Source organism: Natrix helvetica (genome assembly GCF_964273705.1).
Source record: "Natrix helvetica genome assembly, chromosome: 1".
NCBI lineage: Eukaryota > Metazoa > Chordata > Lepidosauria > Squamata > Natricidae > Natrix > Natrix helvetica.
In genome coordinates, this window is record NC_138548.1 from 210,802,855 (window position 1) to 210,822,951 (window position 20,097).

The 20,097-nt window shown below is 44.5% G+C and overlaps 1 protein-coding gene across 3 annotated transcripts in view; it reads left to right on the forward strand.

The window, feature by feature from the left end:
- The window catches only part of KIF5A (kinesin family member 5A), a 77,696-nt gene that overhangs the window by 45,488 nt on the left and 12,111 nt on the right, over window positions 1-20,097 (forward strand). For 2 of the 3 annotated variants that reach the window (XM_081939624.1, XM_081939626.1), the window contains exons 9-23: window positions 777-881; window positions 1,537-1,685; window positions 2,476-2,624; window positions 3,583-3,758; window positions 3,909-3,977; window positions 4,509-4,715; window positions 5,309-5,455; window positions 6,534-6,722; window positions 8,926-9,043; window positions 9,877-9,935; window positions 12,797-12,906; window positions 15,638-15,739; window positions 17,545-17,605; window positions 18,236-18,307; window positions 19,157-19,261. In XM_081939624.1, coding sequence (XP_081795750.1) covers window positions 777-881; window positions 1,537-1,685; window positions 2,476-2,624; window positions 3,583-3,758; window positions 3,909-3,977; window positions 4,509-4,715; window positions 5,309-5,455; window positions 6,534-6,722; window positions 8,926-9,043; window positions 9,877-9,935; window positions 12,797-12,906; window positions 15,638-15,739; window positions 17,545-17,605; window positions 18,236-18,307; window positions 19,157-19,261 — 1,818 coding nt within the window. The remainder of the gene's footprint in view (window positions 1-776; window positions 882-1,536; window positions 1,686-2,475; window positions 2,625-3,582; window positions 3,759-3,908; window positions 3,978-4,508; window positions 4,716-5,308; window positions 5,456-6,533; window positions 6,723-8,925; window positions 9,044-9,876; window positions 9,936-12,796; window positions 12,907-15,637; window positions 15,740-17,544; window positions 17,606-18,235; window positions 18,308-19,156; window positions 19,262-20,097) is intronic. The other variant, XM_081939625.1, reaches the window with a different exon arrangement.

Below are 20,097 nucleotides of genomic sequence, written 5' to 3' on the forward strand. Positions count from 1 at the left end.
GTGTCAAAATGACATCTGGGCAGGTGGGCAGAGGCTGCTACCGAGTGCACCTGGCAAGTGAGTAAGTGAACAGCGAGGTAAGTGAACAGCGAGGGGGAGGGGAATCCGCTGTGCCACACGATTTAGATTATACTATAATCTAAATATAAATTGCGCGGCACAGCTGATTGTCAGAAAAACCGGTAGCATTTTCTTTACTACTGTTCGGATGAATAGTTGGCATCTTTGCTATCTGTTCGGGCAAACCAGTCCAAACCAGTAGCATTTCACCCCTGGTGTACTGTATCTCAGCAATGCTTTCATAAAATATATACCTTGAAGCTAAGACTCATTAAAAAGTCATATTCTCCTCTCCTGAGCATCAGGAAACCCATTATTTGAATGACAGGTCTCCAAATCCATATCTAAGGGATCTCCAGAGAGCTATGTGCTTAAAATGCAGTTAGGTGGCAAGTCTGAATAGTGCATTGGGAAATCACTGAACGGGAGATTAGGTCCTGATTTGCCAGCCATAACTGTCTGCCACCCAAAGGAAATGACAGGGAGCTTGCTTGAGTTGTTTTTGGACTGAAATACATTTCAGATGTTTGGAACAATTATTTTTCATTGGTCTCCACGTCGTCTATCCCAATTCTTCTGGGCCTTCTAGTTGGTTCCGTTGGTTTTCTCCCAATACCTAGGAAGCTTGTTTATTCAAAGAAGAAGGCCTCATTTAGGATTTCATATAACATACGGATGTATCTGCTTTATAATAAACAAATGCCTTCTCCTTGCAGGTCAGCAAGACTGGAGCTGAGGGAGCTGTGTTGGATGAGGCCAAGAACATCAATAAATCTCTGTCGGCACTTGGGAATGTTATCTCAGCTCTGGCTGAGGGCACAGTGAGTAGTGCACCCCTTAACAAAAAGATTGCTTGCCAGCTTTCCTCATCCTGGTGCTATATTGATATCTAAAGATTTATTTATTTATTAAATTTATGTGGCTACCCATCTCAAGTACATCTCTGGGTAGAATGAAAATAATAGAATGATAAATAACATAAGCAGCAACCAAGAGACAGAACTAACTATCCTTCCAATTAACACAACCAAAGGAAAAAAAGGAAAACAACCTCTACCAGCTGTTTTGGGAGTATGGGAGTTGGCCTAATATCTGAAGTTATAGCCCAAGAATAACTCCCAAAATTTATAGCTGATGTGACTTTGGGACTTCTGGGAATGGTGGTTCAACAGGCTTGAAGAACATCAGTTTTGGGGAAAGATGTAGCGAAAGCATCTGATACAGTCAGAACTGCTGGGAATATGTTTTCCGCTCTAGAAAATACGCTGCTAACTGTTAATTATTTGCTTCTGATGATTTAGGTTTTTACTTTCCTATCTGGAAGATGAAATTTCTAGATGAGTTTGCTTGTCCCTGACCATTGGATGTATAGTTTTTTTTTAAATTGATAAGAACTGTGAGTAGATTGACATTCCTGTGGTCAATTTTGTCTGTGTGAAAAAGGCCAAATATGTTCACTCCCATTATCTCATGCAGAAAAGCTATGTGCCCTACCGAGATAGCAAGATGACTCGTATCCTGCAGGACTCCCTCGGTGGGAACTGCCGCACAACAATGTTTATCTGCTGCTCTCCTTCCAGCTATAATGATGCTGAGACCAAATCTACTCTCATGTTTGGACAGCGGTAAGTGTACTGACAGAATTCCTTTTTGAATGGATACTGTTTTGAATAGTATTTTGAAAAGGCCAGGTATTGGAGTAGCCAGGTAAAATGATTCTGCTGCTATTTCGGAGATGAGGCACCTAGGGAAAGGACTGACTTCAGCTGTGGAACACAAGCCTTGCGTAGAAAGAGCCATGGTTTGATCATAAGCATCTTCTGCTGAGGTAAACTCTAGCCTTAAAACCTATTCCTGCTAGTCAATGAGCAATGTAGTATAGTATCTCTCCGCAAAGCCAGAGCTGCAAATACTGCAACAATGGTGCTCACCCATGTCTTGCCGACATGTGGTAGAACATTTCATGCCCATATAGGCCTTACCAGCCACCTGCGGACACATCCTGGACAGTCTACAACTGCTAGATGTCAAGGTCCTCTTCAAACACGATGGACGAACATCATTCCTGCTAGTTAATGAGCAATGTAGTATAGTAAGACCTTCCTGTATTTTTAGAGCTTAAGTCATCCGCATCAATACTAGGAAGATGATAAATATAACAAATAGAGTGTAATGGAATGACTTGGAAGGAAAGAGAAGCAGCAAGGTGAATGAACTCAATTCTGGTAGCAATGAGTACACTGTTGGAAAACCTAAAAGATCTGATTATGGATACATCATCATGAAGAAAATGTATCTATGTGGTTGCTTGGAGTCAAAAACAAGTCGGACCAACCAACCAACCAACTAATCAAAGCAGAATGTCCACTAAACAAAGCAAAGTGTTCTCCATAAAGATACTCTCTTCCATTTCAGGGCCAAGACAATCAAGAATACAGCGTCAGTGAATCTGGAACTGACAGCAGAACAATGGAAGAAGAAATTTGAGAAGGAGAAGGAGAAGAACAAGAACCTCAAGGAGACAATTGCCAAGTTGGAGGCTGAGCTAGGACGTTGGCGCAATGGTAGGTTGGGTGCAAAGAAAACAAAGGTTCTCTTTGCTTTGCTGTTGACTGCATTCGTTTTTGGTCTTTCAGAATTAAGTGAGATTGGTGGTAGATGTATTTCCTCCATATATCAACCATATGTTGACAGATTAACATATAAACAAAAGGCTGAGTTTTGAGTAAAATCTATTTGTACCTAAAACTAAGCAATGAGAATTGCACATTTCCTCATTTTTCTATAATGCGATAAATATTTGGAATGGAAAAAATTTTTAAATGCAAGGATGCAAACAAGGACTATGGCTAGACTGCATTTGCCTAACAGAAAGACTTTGGAAATAGTTATCAGTGTCCTGAACTGTCATACTGCTTCATCTAAGTTTAAGGACAGATGATCCCAGCCATATGCTGCATGTATGTATGATGTAATAATGATGCCTCAGGTTGCCTAGGAACTAAATAATAAGTGCATATATAACAAGGTGTCTTAGAGGGATGAAATGCAAGAGACTGTCATAAAAAACTAGATAACTGTCATGTATCAAGTCAGACTATTCAACCTTGGCAGGTGATGGAGATGCTAAGGAGTGAACTTGGGAACTTGTGCAATGTAATTTCTCTTCATTGAATTTTTGTTCTTTATTCCTATGATGAAACAGATGTAATATTCTTTTAATACATTAGGTGCTTATTGTGAAAAATTAGTGACATAATCCACTCTCCATTCAGAGATTTGGACCAAAATGGCCTTGAATTGTAGAGTTTGTCTAGCACTGGAAAAGGGCACCTAGTTTCCTTAATTCTGATTCCTCTGAATGGGCTTCACATTTCTAACATGGTGGGTAAAGTGTGATTTCTCATGTAATCATTGCACAGATCTGTCCCTGAAAGGCCCTATGGTACCTTGTGATTCATAATAAACATAGCAGTAAAATAAGTGTGTGAAAATGTCCCTTTTCTATTTAAACATTTTTAGGTGAGAATGTCCCAGAAACAGAACAGTTGAGTGATGATGAGAAGGTGGTACCTGACACTTGTGATGAGACACCCATTAATGATAACAACTCCTCCATCGTCATCCGGATCTCGGATGAGGAGAGGCATAAGTATGAGGAGGAGATCCGCAAACTCTACAAGCAGCTTGATGATAAGGTAAACATCTCTCCTCCATCCTAAGTAAACTTCTTCTGGGTTGCTTTTAACCCCCATCTCGGTCACAGTGTCTTTTCTTTGTGCCTTATCTGTCTGAAACCATGGACACAGCATAAGATAGTTAGCAATGATATATTTTTGTCCAATCAGGATGATGAAATCAATCAGCAGAGCCAACTGATGGAGAAATTAAAAGAGCAGATGCTGGACCAGGAGGAGGTGAGCAATTTCCCAAGAGTACTTTTGCAAGCATGCATAAAAAGTGCATCCTGACTTTTTATCTTTGTTACTTAGTTTAAGCCAGCCTTTCCTCAAAGGAACAGATAATATCATGGGTTATTCTTTCTCATCACACTGTCCTCCCAGCAGTCCTATGAAAGATGATGATGTGTGGCTAATAAGCTTAGTAGCCCGCTATGGATTTTGTCCTGGTCTTCCCAGCACTTTAATTAAATACTGTAATTGTATTCCAGTCTTGCCCAGTTAAGTATCCTCAGGCTGTATTAGATAGCAGCTGTGATGATTTTAAGCACACTACATCTGACTGGAGTTGATGGATATATAATCAGAAGGCAATTGGGTAGAGAAAGACTAATATATGTTAACTGTAACGGCCTTCTATTTCTTAGCACTCTCTATATCTCTCTATATTTCTACCTCTTCTTACATCATCCACATTTGGCCTCCTTTCTTATATCTTCCCTGACATTTCTCTAATTACTAACTCACACTGCCTTTTCCCTCTGATAGCTGCTAATATCCACTCGTGGGGACAATGAAAAAGTGCAGCAGGAACTAAGCCATCTGCAGTCTGAGAATGATTCCGCTAAGGAGGAGGTGAAGGAGGTATTGCAAGCTCTGGAGGAACTGGCTGTCAACTACGATCAGAAATCCCAGGAGGTAGAAGAGAAGAGTCAGCAGAATCAGCTGTTGGTGGACGAGTTGTCTCAGAAAGTGGTAAGTGCCAAGATCTCCTTACGGAACTGTAAAACACAAATTAAAATTTAACAGGTTCAAACGTTACCCTTCTGGAATCAATACATTCATCAAAACTTTAAAAGGACTTCGTGAAATTCTTAAAAAGCCATTGAGTAACTAAAGTTTTCTTAGGATGCCAAAAAGAAAACAATGGTGGTATAGAGAGATTCCTTAGAGAAAGGCTGCAGTACCAGGTGTTCATCGATTGGTCTAATACATTCACCATAGCCTTCCTTTTTGGTTTAACTGGTGAAACTTCCATTCCCATAACAAAGGGAATGGGTGTGCTATGGTCTCCAGTTAGATATTTACTCAGAGCCTTTGCATATGTTCAAGTTTAAACCATCTTTTTCATCTTAATTTTGTTTGGTATAATCTAATTCCTAACCAGAGGGTTCACATTTAAATTAAGAAACAAGAAATTAAATTGTTAATTTAAGAATTAATTTAATTTAATTTATTTCAAGAAATTAAGGTCTTTTCCCTTTAATTAAAAATGGAGAGCCCCTCATTTTTAAACCAGAGGAATTCTCTTTGAGCTGGATAAGCCATAGGTGTCTTTATCTTTATAGGCCACCATGTTGTCTTTGGAATCAGAGTTGCAACGCCTACAGGAATTCAGTGGGCACCAGCGCAAACGCATTGCCGAGGTCCTCAATGGCCTTATGAAGGATCTGAGTGAATTCAGCGTCATTGTGGGCAACGGTGAGATCAAACTGGTAAGCAGTTGCTAGGGGAGTCAATGTTTGGAAAGAAGAAAAGTAGTCATTCTTTCTCAGTTTACAAACACATAAGGTGGATCTGGGGAAATTCCTAATTGTTTTCTTTGTTCTATTTAACCAAGCCCTTTTAAATGTCGTGTCCATTTTTTTAAAAAAATGGGAATAGAAAGGTTCATTTAAGGTACAGTATTTAGTGCCGACCTTACCACATGCAAAATTGAAGAAAATGAGAAAAACTACTTAGCAAATAGTGGAATCTAGTGATCTGGGAACAGTGCCATCTGACGAGCAAAGGAAAGAAGGAAGGATGTATAAACAGTTCTGCTTCTTAGAATCATACATTGAACTACAGACAATTCTCGACCTATGACCACAATTGAGTCCAAAATTTCTGTTGTTAAGTGAGACATTTGTGAATTGATTTTTCCTCATTCTATGACTTTTTTGGGGCCACAGTTGTTCAGTGAATCACTGCAGTTGATAAGTTAGCAATCCGGTTCTTAAACGAATCTGGCTTCCCTATCGACTTTGCTTGTCAGAAGGTCGCAAAAGGAGATCATATGACCCTGGGACACTGCAATCGTCATAAATATGAACCAGTTGCATCTGAATTGTAATCATGTGAGCATAGGAGTGCTTCAAAGATCATAACCAGGGGTAGAATCCTGCCGGTTTAACAATGGGTTTCGTGATCATGTGCTTCGCGCCTGACGCACAGTGCATGCACTTGCACAGTTTTAAGAAAACCTACCTGCCACGTTACTTCTGGGGAATAACACAGCTGAGGTGCAGCAATCCACTCTGTTGCGCAAATTAGCTGAGAAGATATAGGTCAGTAAAGCGCAGGGGCGGATGGGTGGACCCGCCTGATCATCAGAGCAAACCGGTTCTCCCAAACCTGACAGAACTGGTAGAATCCCACCCCTGATCGTAACTGTGAAAAACAGCAGTCAGCAGTCACATTTCTTCAGTACAGTTGTCATTTTGAATGGTCACTAAATGAAGAGTTGTAAGTCAAGGACTACCTGTATATTCCTCAGATAATATGTTCTCTTTTAAAATCATTAATTTTTAGCCAGTAGAGATTAGTGGTGCCATTGAGGAAGAATTTACTGTTGCCCGGCTCTACATCAGCAAGATCAAATCGGAAGTGAAGTCTGTTGTGAAACGTTGCCGTCAGCTGGAAGGTCTTCAAGTTGAATGCCACCGCAAGATGGAGGTGACAGGACGGGAACTGTCTTCCTGCCAGCTTCTCATTTCTCAGGTCAGAGTCCATGGAAGTGGGGATGAAAGGACACTAGCTGTGGCATTTAAAACTGATAAAGGGTAGAAGAAATAAAGAGGGACCAGAATACTCCTCATAGAAAAGCGCCTAGATTTTCACAATCTGGGTAAAGAATCTCTGGTACTCCAGATCTGATTAACTCCCCCTCCATCTTTCATCATCGACCATGCTAGGTGAAATTGTTGGAAATGATCGTTCAGCGGTATTTGGGAATTGCAGGCTCCCCATCTCCGTTTTAGAGTTTTCCATATAAGTATGTTTGAGAGCTGGAATATAAAAGGAAATTGGATCAGATTGGAAATTTCATTGGATTTAATTAGCTTTCTTTTCTTCCAATCTGGAGTAGAAAAGGGATGATCTCCCATGCTGGTAGGAAAGGACTACGTTGGGGAAAGCTTGAAAAAAAGTCTTAAAGAATTTGTTCCTATTGCAACCTGGCCTTCTGCTATTTCTCAGTCAGGTCCTATAAACAGGCAACAAGAAACTTGAAGCTCCAGCATAAAGGAGGATAGATACGGTGGGAAATCTTTCTTGGGAGAACAGTGAGGGTTCCTAATTGAGGAGACCTTAGATGACTGGTTCCAGCTTTGGTTCGGTGTCTAGGTTCAGGAGCTTTGTAGCTTGCACCACTGGCCTTGTTGATCTAGTTCCATGATGGCGAATCCATATAGCACATGTGCTGGAAGTGGCATGCAGAGCCATCTCTCTGGGCATGCCAGCCATCGCCCGTTGGTCTTTCGGGTTCTGGCCAGCTGGTCTTCATGCGCGCATGCGCGCCAGAAACCAGAAGACCAAGTGACCAACACACATGAGCATACTGAACACTGGAAGCTCAGCTTCCCAGTGTGCTCACGTGTGCCGGGGAACTGCTCTTCCGGTTTTCGGCACTCCCGCACATGCGCCCTGAGGAGCTGCTCTTCCAGTTTCTGGCACTGCCCCATATGTGTGCATGCACACCCGTTTTGGCACTCAGTGCCAAAAAGGTTCGCCAACACTGATCTAGTTTATTGCTTCTACCATTGTTTCAATAGCGATGGGGAAGATTCATTGCTATCAATGCATGAATGTTCCTTATAGCAGGCCTTTAGAAGTCAAATGGTATGTGTCTTTAAATATTTCTCATAATGAAACTGGAAGACCAAGCTCAAGCAGAGTGGCTAGAATCACATACTCTGCTGTTTCCTGACAGGAATTTTAATGTTCTTTTGGACATGGTAATATCTGTAACAATGGATCAGCATAAACTGTGGAGCTGGTGTCCTTGGAAGCCCTACCTGAGAATGGGGTCTTTGTTTGTTGTTTTTAAATCACAGGGGAGAGGGCTTAACCCTTCTTCTATTTCCATTTTTCTCAAATACTAATTCCTATATTACCCTTCTTTCTCTGATGACACTATTCTAATCCATTTTCCAATCTTCTCGCGATTGCTTCTAAATACATTTGAAAACAATGAGAAATCTAAATATAGACCACACATTTCTCTGTTTTAATATTTAATATTTTGAGACGGATCCCTGGGGCCAGGCTTCATGCTGTTGCATGGCATAATTCTACAGTATATATACCAATCTTTAAAATGGGGTCAGAGAAGTAGCAGATTGAGGATAAGTTAAATTCTTTCCCCATTTTTTATTTTCTGGTTCTGGATCACACAAACCTTCCTTTCTTTTAATTAAAATATTCTGCTAGTAAATGTTCATGAATCCACAGCTCCATGAAGAACTTTATGAGGGTGTATGTGAAATGGGGAAAACACACAACACATCTACACCCACAAGCACACACATTGATCATTTTTTGCTCCAAAAACATGTCCTGATTCAAATACAGATTAATGATCCATCTAATTAATATTAATCCTAGTCTAATCTAATTAATTAAGTGTATTATTTCTTAGAAGTGTCCTACTGATTGTAGTTTCTGGATATACTAGCATAGAATTGTACTGGAAAGTATGATAGCTGTACTCTTGAAATGTAGCATTGAAGGGACTTCTTGATTGCTTGGCTCCCTCTTAATTTTGGAACTCTGAAGATGTATTTGAGGAGAGATGACAATTTCCAACCTTGGACAAGGAGAAAGTTGGATTCTTCCTCATAGAAAATGAGATTGGAAAGTCTGGAATCGGGACTACGTTTGTGAAAGGGATCTCTTATTTGCTTACATTTCTTAATCTTCTCAGCATGAAGTCAAGATCCGTTCGCTTACTGAGTACATGCAGAGTGTGGAGTTGAAGAAACGGAACCTGGAGGAATCCTATGATGCTCTGAGTGAAGAGTTAGCTAAACTGCAGGCCCAAGGTAATGTGTAGAGTACTGTAATGTGTAGAGTACTGGGGTTATGGCATAGTTTACGATTGGTACCAGGGTTGGGTTCCAGCTGCTGCTACTGTTGGTTTGCTCAGGGACGCGCTGCACGTGTGCGCTTTGCGTCCACGTGCACTTGATGCACACTATGTGCGCATGCGCAGTACTAAAAACAATGCTGCGCATGTGCAGAAGCAAAAAACAAGATGGTGGTGCCTAAAGTGCCATGGAGAGAACCAGTTCAGGGAGTGTGGCAAGCCAAGTTACCTCCTCTCGGCCAAATCGGTCCAAACTGGTCTGAACCAGTAGGAACCCACCTCTGATTGGTACAGAAGTATGTGAATAATTCAGGAAATGAGTAGGTCAGAGTGGTTGCAGAATACAGCTTTTAATGCAAAATATTTGAGTCCTTGCATATAGTGTTGTTTGCTTACAATTTGAATTCTTGACCATCTCCATAGTAGCTCCTTCCTGTTATTATTTATTCTTTGTATGTAGCCTGTTCATTTTTTTTTTACATAAAGCCTTTCCTCCTATATGTATAATGGTACGCGGCAGATTACTGTTTCCATTTTATAGGTGAAGGAGGGGATACAGAAGAAGTCTTTTAAAAGAAACTTTTTGCTCTGCACTTAAATCTTGAGGTTGAGAGATAAAATTGAGAGAATAACCTGCTTAAGAAATCATAGAAAATTAAAGGAACAATTGATGTTTTAGCCTAGTCTCCTAGATCAAGAAAGCAAATTACTAATCTAACACTGGTCATCAACCCATGCTCTAACTCTGTCTAACATCTTCTCATTAAGGACCTTTCTTCTCTCCCACAGAGACGGTGCATGACGTAGCCAAGGAGCAGGACCTGATACAAGATACAGATGAAGTAAAAGTTAGTAGAAGAGATAAGGCTTGTCTTTCTTCATCAAGGGTGCTTTATCCCACTTACACAATCCTTTTGGCCCCTGGTGGCATTAATTAAAAAGAGGGGTAGAGACAGAGGAAATAAAAGTAACATAGAGAAACAGACAGGCCTATTTCAGGCTCCAAAAGGAGAACTGTCACGCATGGCCAGCTCAGATTCAGAAGATGAACAGCAGTTACAGGAGAGTCATCAGCCTGAGGGGATTCACTGGAAGAGTTGCAGGCAGGGAAAGCAGTGTTGCCTAGCAACCTGGAGAGGCAGCTATCAAAGGCCTTAGAAGATGGAGAGGCAAGACTAACCTCCTCCCCAGTGCAAGGGCCTCCCCAATGCAAGAAAGGGGACTGAGCAAAAGAAGCTCATCAAGAATTGGCCAGAAAGAATATAGACACAAACACAGATGCACACATGCTACCCACCCACCCCCAACAAATTCAAATCACACTGCCCCTGAATAAGGAGTGCCTCATCCATCAATTGGCAACAGCCCTCCGTTTACCTCACTACCTTATTCCCCAACTCTTTAGCTTGCTTTCTCAAGGAGTATAAGTCTAGACTCTGATTGGGTCCCCTTCAGTGGCCCAGTCGAGACGCCAGTGGCGAGTCTTGAGAAACCTTTTTGGGAGGAGTTTGACTTGGTTGTCATCGAGGATTTGGACAGATTGCGTGGGCGACTGCGACCTACCACATGTTTGTTGGACCCGTGTCCCTCCTGGCTTGTACTGGCATCCTGGGAGGTTACACGCGACTGGCTCCTGGACCTAGTGAACGCTTCGTTGGGTGAGGGGTCTCTCCCGGCCGCCTTGAAAGAGGCGGTGGTGAGACCCTTGCTCAAGAAGCCTTCCCTGGACCCTATGGAGCTGGTCAATTATCGTCCTGTCTCCAACCTTCCCTTTTTGGCGAAGGTTGTGGAGAGTGTGGTGGCTTCTCAGTTTCCACGACATCTGGAGGAGAATGATTATCTAGACCCGCGCCAGTCCGGCTTTCGCCCTGGGCACAGCACTGAGACGGCCTTGGTCGCGTTGGTAGACGATCTCTGGAGGGCCAGAGATAGGGGCTGTTCCTCTATCCTGGTCCTATTAGACCTCTCGGCGGCTTTTGATACCATCGACCATGGTATCCTGTTGCACCGACTGGAGGGGTTGGGGATCCGGGGCACCGTCTTGCGGTGGTTCGGCTCCTACCTCTCCGGCAGGACGCAACGTGTGTTGGCAGGAGAGCAGAGGTCGACCCTAAGCCCCCTCATCTGTGGGGTGCCACAGGGGTCGGTCCTCTCGCCACTCCTGTTCAACACATACATGAAGCCGCTGGGTGAGATCATCCGTGGTTTTGGGGTGGGATACCACCTGTACGCTGATGATACTCAGCTGTACATTTCCACCCCGAACCACCCCAACGAGGCCGTCGAAGTGATGTCCCGGTGTGTGGAAGCCGTACGGGTCTGGATGGATGACAACCGACTCAGGCTCAACCCTTCCAAGACGGAGTGGCTGTGGGTTCCGGCTCCCCGGTTCAACCAGATAATTCCATCTCTGGCCATTGGGGGCATTCAACTTGCCCCCGTGGAGCGGGCGCGCAATTTGGGCGTCCTCCTGGATGCCAAGCTGTCCATGGATGAACATGTGACAGCTGTGGCCAGGGGGGCGTTCCATCAGGTTCGCCTGGTGCGCCAATTGCGCCCCCTATTGGACCGGGACGCTCTACGCACAGTCACCCATGCGCTGGTGACGTCTCGCCTGGACTACTGTAACGCTCTCTACATGGGGCTTCCCTTGAAATGCACTCGGAGACTACAGTTGGTCCAGAATGCGGCCGCGCGGGTGATTATGGGGAGCACCAGGTACTCCCACGTGACACCACACCTGCGCGAGCTGCACTGGCTTCCTGTGGTCTATCGAGTGCGTTTCAAGGTTTTGATTACGATCTTTAAAGCGCTCCATGGCTCAGGACCTAGTTACCTCCGGGACCGTATTCTGCCCCATACATCCCTACGACCTATTCGCTCGCACAGAGAGGGACTTCTCCAGGTGCCGTCCACTAGACAATGTCATGGGGCGGCGCCCAGGAGCAGAGCCTTCTCTGTGGCGGGCCCAGCCCTGTGGAATGACCTCCCCCCGGATATTAGGACCACTACAGACCTCCGCTCCTTCCGTGTTAAGCTCAAGACCCACCTTTTTCAAATATCTGGCCTGGCCCAACCATAACTTCGTTACGCTCCTGAGGGGTTTTTAATTCAGCAATTTTATTTAGGGGATTTTAAACTGTGTTTTAACTGTGTTTTTAGCTGTGTTTATTGTCTTTCACTTGCAGGTCTACTCTCCTCCATGCACAAATGTAATTGTCCTTGTTTTTTCGTATGTATGTGTGTCCTATGTGTATTTTATCTTTTTGACTGTACGCCGCCCCGAGTCCTTCGGGAGAGGGTTGCGGCTAATCAAATAAAATTTGATTTGATTTGATTTGATTTGATCCCACAACTGACTGATCCCCTGGTACCTTATTTATGATTTGAACTCTCTCTCTCGCCTTTAAGCTGGTTGAGTTTTGTGGTCTGAGTAAATCATGAGGGGCTACAATTGTTGTCTAATCTTTTTTGTCACTAGAGTTCTGCTAGAAAGCCCTTTTAGTAAAGATATAAGACTTCATCATGCATCTGTGACTTCTGTGAACCAGGATGGTGCAAGAAAAAAAGAGGACATAGGATGGGCTGTTGAAGAGAGCATGGCTTTGCTGGAAAATAATATATTTTTGAAGAGCATCCAAGATTTGCTGCTTTATGAGGGGCCCTGGCACTGCTATCTATACTTTTGAACTGCTTTCTTTTCCTACAGAAGGCCTTGGAAGTGCAGCTAGAGAGTCACCGCGAAGCCCACCACAAGCAATTGGCACGCCTACGTGATGAGATCAACCAGAAGCAGAAAATAATTGATGAGCTTAAAGAGTGAGTCATTGTTAGGCTGGGGCAAGTTGTTCTGATGGGAAGGAGAGAGATTCTCATTATAAGATAGGTTATGTTGGATATAAGAAGCTGGGGTTTTTTGTTTTTGTTTTTGGCAGGGTCTCACTTAATCAGTTTCAAGAGACTGATGGCACAGTATCAGCAGAAAATTGGACAAGGTTTACAAGGCAGGACTAATGTAAAAGGAATAAAATAAGCAGCAACCATTTATGAATATGCATAGAATAGAAATTAGAAGTGAAGATGGAAGTAGGGGGTAAATCATGCGTCACCTACCTCGCACACTGCAGCTGTGTTAGGACTACAATTCCCAGAATTCTTAATCAGCATGCTTACTAACAATTTGAGATTTATAGTGTTTTTTAATAAGTATGGAGGAACCAAACAGGATAAATCTCATGTTAATTAATTCTAGAAGTAATGGCAATGTAGTGTAGCTAGAGTTGTTGCACTACTGTATACCCATATCTCTTGTGTGACATAAATTCAGCTGCCTGGTATCCTTTAATTTGTGTACAATCAATAGGATTTATAGACTGCTAATTAAGACCCCTGAGACACTATGAACTGTAACTAATTTAAGGTCAGTAATTCCTTCCTGAGAGCTAATGTTCATTCAATAGAACTTGCCCTAATAAAAATTCCTTAGGCTGGATTGTTGCAGTTAAGAATCCATTTATACAAATGCTAAACCTAAAACCAGCAGCTGGTTGTGATAGAAAGGCTTAAAAGATGGTTGACTCAGATATAGCACTTATAGCACTTAGACTTACCGTGTTTCCCCGAAATTACGACATGTCCTGATAATAAGACCATGCCATATTTTTCCTGTGGGCAAAAATATACGCCCTTCCCCAATAATAAGCCTCCTGGACAACCCCCCCTCCAGCCAGGCAGAGCGCCACTCACCAACTTAGCGATATCCTGAAGGCGCAAAGCCGCAGGAGCCGGGAGGAGGGGGGCAAAGGCGCTCACATTGCTTGATGCCTTTGGGATACTGCTAGGTTGGTGGGTGGTGCTGTGCCCAGCTGGAGCAGGGGGTTGGCTGGCAGCTGCTCTCACAAGCAGTCACCCGGCAATGTCCCTTTCCGGCCGGGCAGAGCGCCACACACTGACCCAGTAATATCCCAAAGGCGCTAAGCCACGTAGTGTTCTGCCCGGCTGAAAAGAGAGGTTGCGCGAGCACTTGTTCTGCCTCCAGCTCGCGTGCTCCCTGCCTCACCATGCCCAACTCTCCCTGCAGGGCTGGGCCAGGGCGCCAGCGCCACCCCGCTGCCGCTGCCGCCCCACTGCCACCTCCACCATCCCACCACCCCACCGCCGCTGCCGCCACCCCACTGCCGCCCCACTGCCACCACCACCGCCATGCTCCGACCATAACTGGCTTCCAAACTCCAGAGATCCGCTGCCGAGTCTTCCAGCAGCGGCCACTCTGGGACTACACTCTATGGTTGTGGGCTGCGGAGCCGGCGGGGCCGCAGCAGTGGTACCCTGGCCCAGCCCTGCAGGGAGAGTGGGCATGGTGAGGCAGGGAGGCACTTGAGCTGGAAGCAGAACAAGTGCTCACGCAACGTCTCTTTCCAGCCAGGCAGAGTGCCACGCGGCTTAGCGCCTTTGGGATATTACTGAGTCGGTGAGTGGTGCTCTGCCCGGCTGGAAAGGGGCATTGCCGGGTGGCTGCCATGAGCATGGTCACCTCATGGCAGCTTTGTTGCGCTGCTGCGACAGCGCAACACACCCATTTGCCCCTGAGGCTGTGCCCAGCTCTTCGTGCGCCCGCTCGCAAGAGAACAGCCACTCGGCAACCCCAAACCAACCCCCCCCCATAATAAGGCTCAAGCAAAATTTGGGGGGTCAAAAGAAAATAAGATCCTGTCTTATTTACGTGGAAACACAGTGTATACCGCTTCAAAGTGCTTTACAGCCCTCTCTAAGCGGTTTACAGAGTCAGCATATTGCTCCCAACAATCTGGGTCCTCATTTTACCCACCTTGGAAGATGGAAGGCTGAGTCAACCTTGAGCCTGATGAGATTTGATGTGTCAAACTGTTGGCAGCCAATGATCAGCAGAAATAGCCTGCAGTACTGCATTCTAACCACTGCGCCACCATGCCTCTTAAAAGATATCCTCTTTTCTAAAGTACATTGTCCTGAAATGCAGTCCTTTAAGCATCAGAAGGCATCAGAGAGGGACACGGTGGCTCATTGGCTAAGACGCTGAGCTTGTCGATCAGAAAGGTCGGCAGTTCGGCTATTCGAATCACTAGTGCTGAGTAACAGAGTGAGCTCCCGTTACTTGTCCCAGCTTCTGCCAACCTAGCAGTTCGAAAGCATGTAAAAATGCAAGTAGAAAAATAGGAACCATGTTTGGTGGGAAGGTAACAGAGTTCCATGAGCCTTCGGCATTTAGTCATGCCGGCCACATGATCACAGAGTCGTTTTTGGACAGCGCTGGCTCTTTGGCTTTGAAACGGAGATGAGCCCCGCCCCCTAGAGTCAGGAACAACTAGTACATATGTGCGAGGGGAATCTTTACCTTATCTTTAAGCATCAGAGGCTTTGGCTTTTTAGTCTCCAAGTTTTGAGCCTTTAGCATTGAGTCCTTTTGCTGATCTTATGCTAAATTGAAAGGCTGCTGAATAACTATAACTAATGAAAACTAGCTTACCATCCCAACAATAGCATATTTCTCCATACATTGTTTCCTGTCCAGCTTAAACCAGAAGTTAGAGCTTGAACTGGAGAAGCTTCGTGCTGACTATGAGAAACTCAAGAATGAGGAGCAAGAGAAAACACAAAAGCTTCAGGAGCTGACGTGAGGACTCTTCCTTTCCTCAGACATTTTCAACTGTCTTTCTTCATCCCTGTGTTTAAGAATAAGTCCGACTCTCTAAAACAAAATGTGTTTGGTCCTGATGAATTCTGGGATTTGATGCCAGCAGGCATTAGTTGGGAAAAGCTGAAGTACATTAAAACCCATGCAGTGAGTGGGGGAAGGAACTATAACTCAATTGGGATGAGAGCACATTTAATAATTTAAATATATTTGGTTAAAAAAAGAACATATACCTGATTCACCGCAAAAGATTATCCTAAATTGAAGATGATCCTTTACAAGGAAATGTCATGACTGGGTCCTGTTTCATATTTCTAAAGCAGGGGTGTCAAACTCGATTTCATTCAGGGCCGCATCATGGTTGTGTTTGACTTTGAGGTGGGGGGTGGGGAGGCAGGATGGGCATGGCCAGCTTGACATCACTTGTATCAGGGGTCTCTGTGGTGGCCTGAGAAAACAGGCTCACAGACTCCATTTTTGGCTGTGACGGCCTCCTGCCACCCTGTGCCAATGAAAACGGAGCTCAGGGCAGAGGCACTGTGGGCCGGTCCTTCGCTATTTCCAGGGTGGCCCCACAGGCCAGATCGAAGGACCTCATGGACCCCATGGACCGGATTCAGCCCATGGGCCTTGAGTTTGACACCCTTGTTCTAAAGCTTTGTACATTTCCTGTTTCCTTCCTCTCCCAATAAGAATTTGTTCAAGCCTGCTGTGTCTCACTTCCTTCTTCACTGCTTCCATGATGATCCATATGGGGTTTCTTCTTTTCCTACGTAGAATAGCTCTAGAACATTTTACAGCTTGGTTCAAAATAAAAGGTGCTCAATCCCCAACTGTAAGAGATTATTTATATTCATCTGCAATGGAGTTATCTGGAAGGGATCAGTGCACCATTCCTCCTCAGTTACAGTGCTTGGTTTTTCTCTGCCACCATATCTGCCTACTCTCACATAAATGCAATTGAATTCGGCTACTCACTACCCAAGTTTCCTTCCTTCAACAAAAAACCTGTGTCCTAAGATTTTATAAAACAGGCATGTACAATCTAAGGCCCATGGCCTTGTGGTAAGCCTGGAATGGAACCCATAGACTAGAGCCCTCCAAAAATTGCCACTAATTGTGACAATTTTTCAAAGGGCAGAAGACAGGATGATTAGGCATTTGGGATTGTATCAAGTCAAGTTTTTGTGCTAGTTCAATCATCTTTAGTTCTGTACACATCTACATTTTGGAATATGTAGGCATGGCACTCAAAGAAGCAATGGGGAAAAAAAACCCTAACCCTGGTAAAAGTTGTAAAAGATTGTAAAAGCTCAGGAGGTGAAAATTAATTTAGCCATTATTTTTTAAAAAATCAGTTTGTATAGCCGGCCATCTCAATAAGTGACTGGGCGGCGAACAAGAATGAAAATACATAGCAGCCCAGATAGTATTAACACAGCTAGGAGATAGGTCCCTTGACTTCTCCAGGGCCCCCAGTCTGGGCACAAAGTCAGGTTTCTACAAAGGACCTAAAAGATTGAGGACATCCTGCTCTCCATCAGGCAGACGCTACTTCAGAAAAGGCTCGCTTTCTGGGCCCACCAAATAACATTCCTTCGAAGCCTGCCCACCCTGCATATCTAGGACTGCCTCTAATCTTGAGCATATGCAGGATTCTAAAACTTAAGGCAATAGACAGCACCTGCCTGTGCTACCAGAGTTATGCTTCAGCGAGGATTAAATTCTTCTGAGAACACTTTTCCCATGGCGCCTTTGCCCCACATGCTCTTTCTGTTTCACAGATTTCTCTACGAGCGCCACGAGCAGTCCAAGCAAGACCTCAAGGGGCTGGAGGAGACTGTTGTAAGCATCTCAAAAGGCAGTATTCTGTCATTTCTAATGAATATAGAATCACATCTGTGGCAGCAGCATTGGGAGTACAAGGAAGACACTGTTATATGATGGCCCGGGGAGGGCTTCAAAAATTCTAGCAAGGGGTTCTCTGCACGGTTGCTGGGTGGGCGTGGCCACGTTGGGAGTGGCCTAATTGGCCTCCTGTACCATGGGTGGGTGGGTGCTTTTGCCCTCCCCGGGCTCCCGAGGCTTTTCTTGAGCTTCCAGGAGGGCAAAAATGGCCTCCCCAGGCTCCAGAGATCCTCTGGCGGGTCTGTTTCCAGCCTTCCTGAACTTCCGGTAGACCCATTTGTTGCCCTCACTGAGCCTCCATGTGCACCCTGCACTTACCTGCATCCAAAACAGGCTGTGTGGGGACTCTGGGGAGGGGAGGGGCAGGGTGGGCGGGACCAGCCAGGAGTGGGATTTGGGGCTTCTCCCAACTGCACAGAATCTTAGCTAGAGGTTCTCCCAAACCCTTGCGAACGCCCAGCAGCCCACCCCTGATTGATGGCCACTTTTTGGGGCTCCCAGCTGTTGTAAAGAAACCTGAAGGATATCTTATCTCAGCTTTCTTTTCTCTGTGTGTGCCCTTTCTAGGCCCGTGAACTCCAGACCCTCCACAACCTTCGCAAGCTGTTCGTTCAAGACGTCACGACTCGAGTTAAGAAAGTAGGTAGCTCTGGAAACACATTGAAAACTTGTGAATCTTTGAAACACTTTATCTTTGAATCTTTATAAAAAACCTCTTAAGGTGGAGATTAGCAATTGTGTCCCCAAATTGCAAGTTGGAGTGAGAAGTTAAGGTGTGAGATATTGCATTTGCCTAAAGCCACCACCTGAAGTCATTGCAACGATGGGATTTGATGTGAAAGCAAATCTATGTTGATGTACCATGTCTCTTAGCTATTATTCTATACTAGCTAGACTCCTTGAAAATCTTCTGAGCCACTAATAACTACAAAATTAGATAGTAGTGTGATAGTTAGGAGCCTCAAACCAATCTTTGGAAGCCCTTTGTGCAAGTCAGGTGTGTTCTTTCCATTGTAAAGGAAATTCACTTTCTTCTGATTTCCCCACATAGCAGTTTTGAATTTTGGCTCAAATTAAGGCAGAAAATGATTCTGTTGAATGATTCTGTTAGGTTACACAACTGAAGAATAAATTTTAGTATGGACCAATCCATATACAGTAGAACCTCTGTTCATGACCATAACTCGTTCCATAACTTTGGTCACAACCCGATTTGGTTGTGACCTGAATGTAATTTTGGAAATTTGGCGCTTACCCCCCAAAAAATGGCGTGGAAGGGGAAATCGGCTGTGAAAAAAGAATTGTGAATTTTTTGGTCAGAATCCAATTTGGTCCTGTTCAGAAGCGTTCATGACCAGGGGTTCTAGTATAGTTTTATTTGGGTTTTGCACTGCTGGTGTCATTGCTGTACTATCTCACAGGATCTTCTTCTGTTCCCATCTCCTTCACTGCTGCAGAGATAAATGTCTTCTTGCTCCTTCTTTCCAGAGTGCGGAGTTGGAACCCGAGGACAGTGGGGGGGCTCATTCCCAGAAACAGAAGATTTCCTTTCTTGAGAACAACCTGGAACAGCTTACAAAAGTTCACAAACAGGTGAGTGGCTGAATGAGAGGCAAGCAACCACAAAGAGGGATGGAGCAGATGGAGAGAAGAAGGACAGCTAGTGAATTCAGGGGTACTTTCATTCCTTATATGGTAGCTAGTCAATTGGATGGGAATCTTTTTCTCTGTCTCCATTTTGCAGTCACCATGTATTGTAGCAACATTGAATGTTCACAAGGCCATCTGGATGCTCTCTCAATTTTGTTTCATTCAGCTAGGACTCATTTGGCACAAATCCGTGCAGGGAGATGTTCTCCGCTTGCTTTGGAGTTCACATAATGCAAGATCAATATATTGCCCAGGCCTACTCTCTGACTCTTTCTATAATAAAACTCCTACACATATCTGTTCACATTTAATATTAATTTTAAATTAGGGTAATTGGTAAGCCTGATAGATATTGCTGAATGATAACTCCTGGAATTTATTTATTTCTCGCCTTTATCATTTTTATAAACTATTCAAGGCAGTGAACATACCTAATACTCTTTCCTCCTCCCTGTATCCCCACGATAACCCTGTGAAATGGGTTGGACCAGTGGTGGGTTTTGGATCCCGTTGCAACCGGTACGCTGCGACAGGGACGGGCGTCCACCACGTGCATGTGCGCTGCATGCACATGCGCACCACAGCCCTGCGATGCTCCAGTTGCTCAGCGGAGTGTCGCACAGGCGCTGTATGCTGCGTGTGTGTGCGCAAATGGCCTGGTTGGGCGAAATACAGGTAAGGAACGCGGGCAGGCGGGTGAGCCCTCCGAAGCACTGTACCGGAATGGTGCCTGCTGCTCCCAGCAGGCCCTACTACGCCCGTACCGCGGTATATCGGCC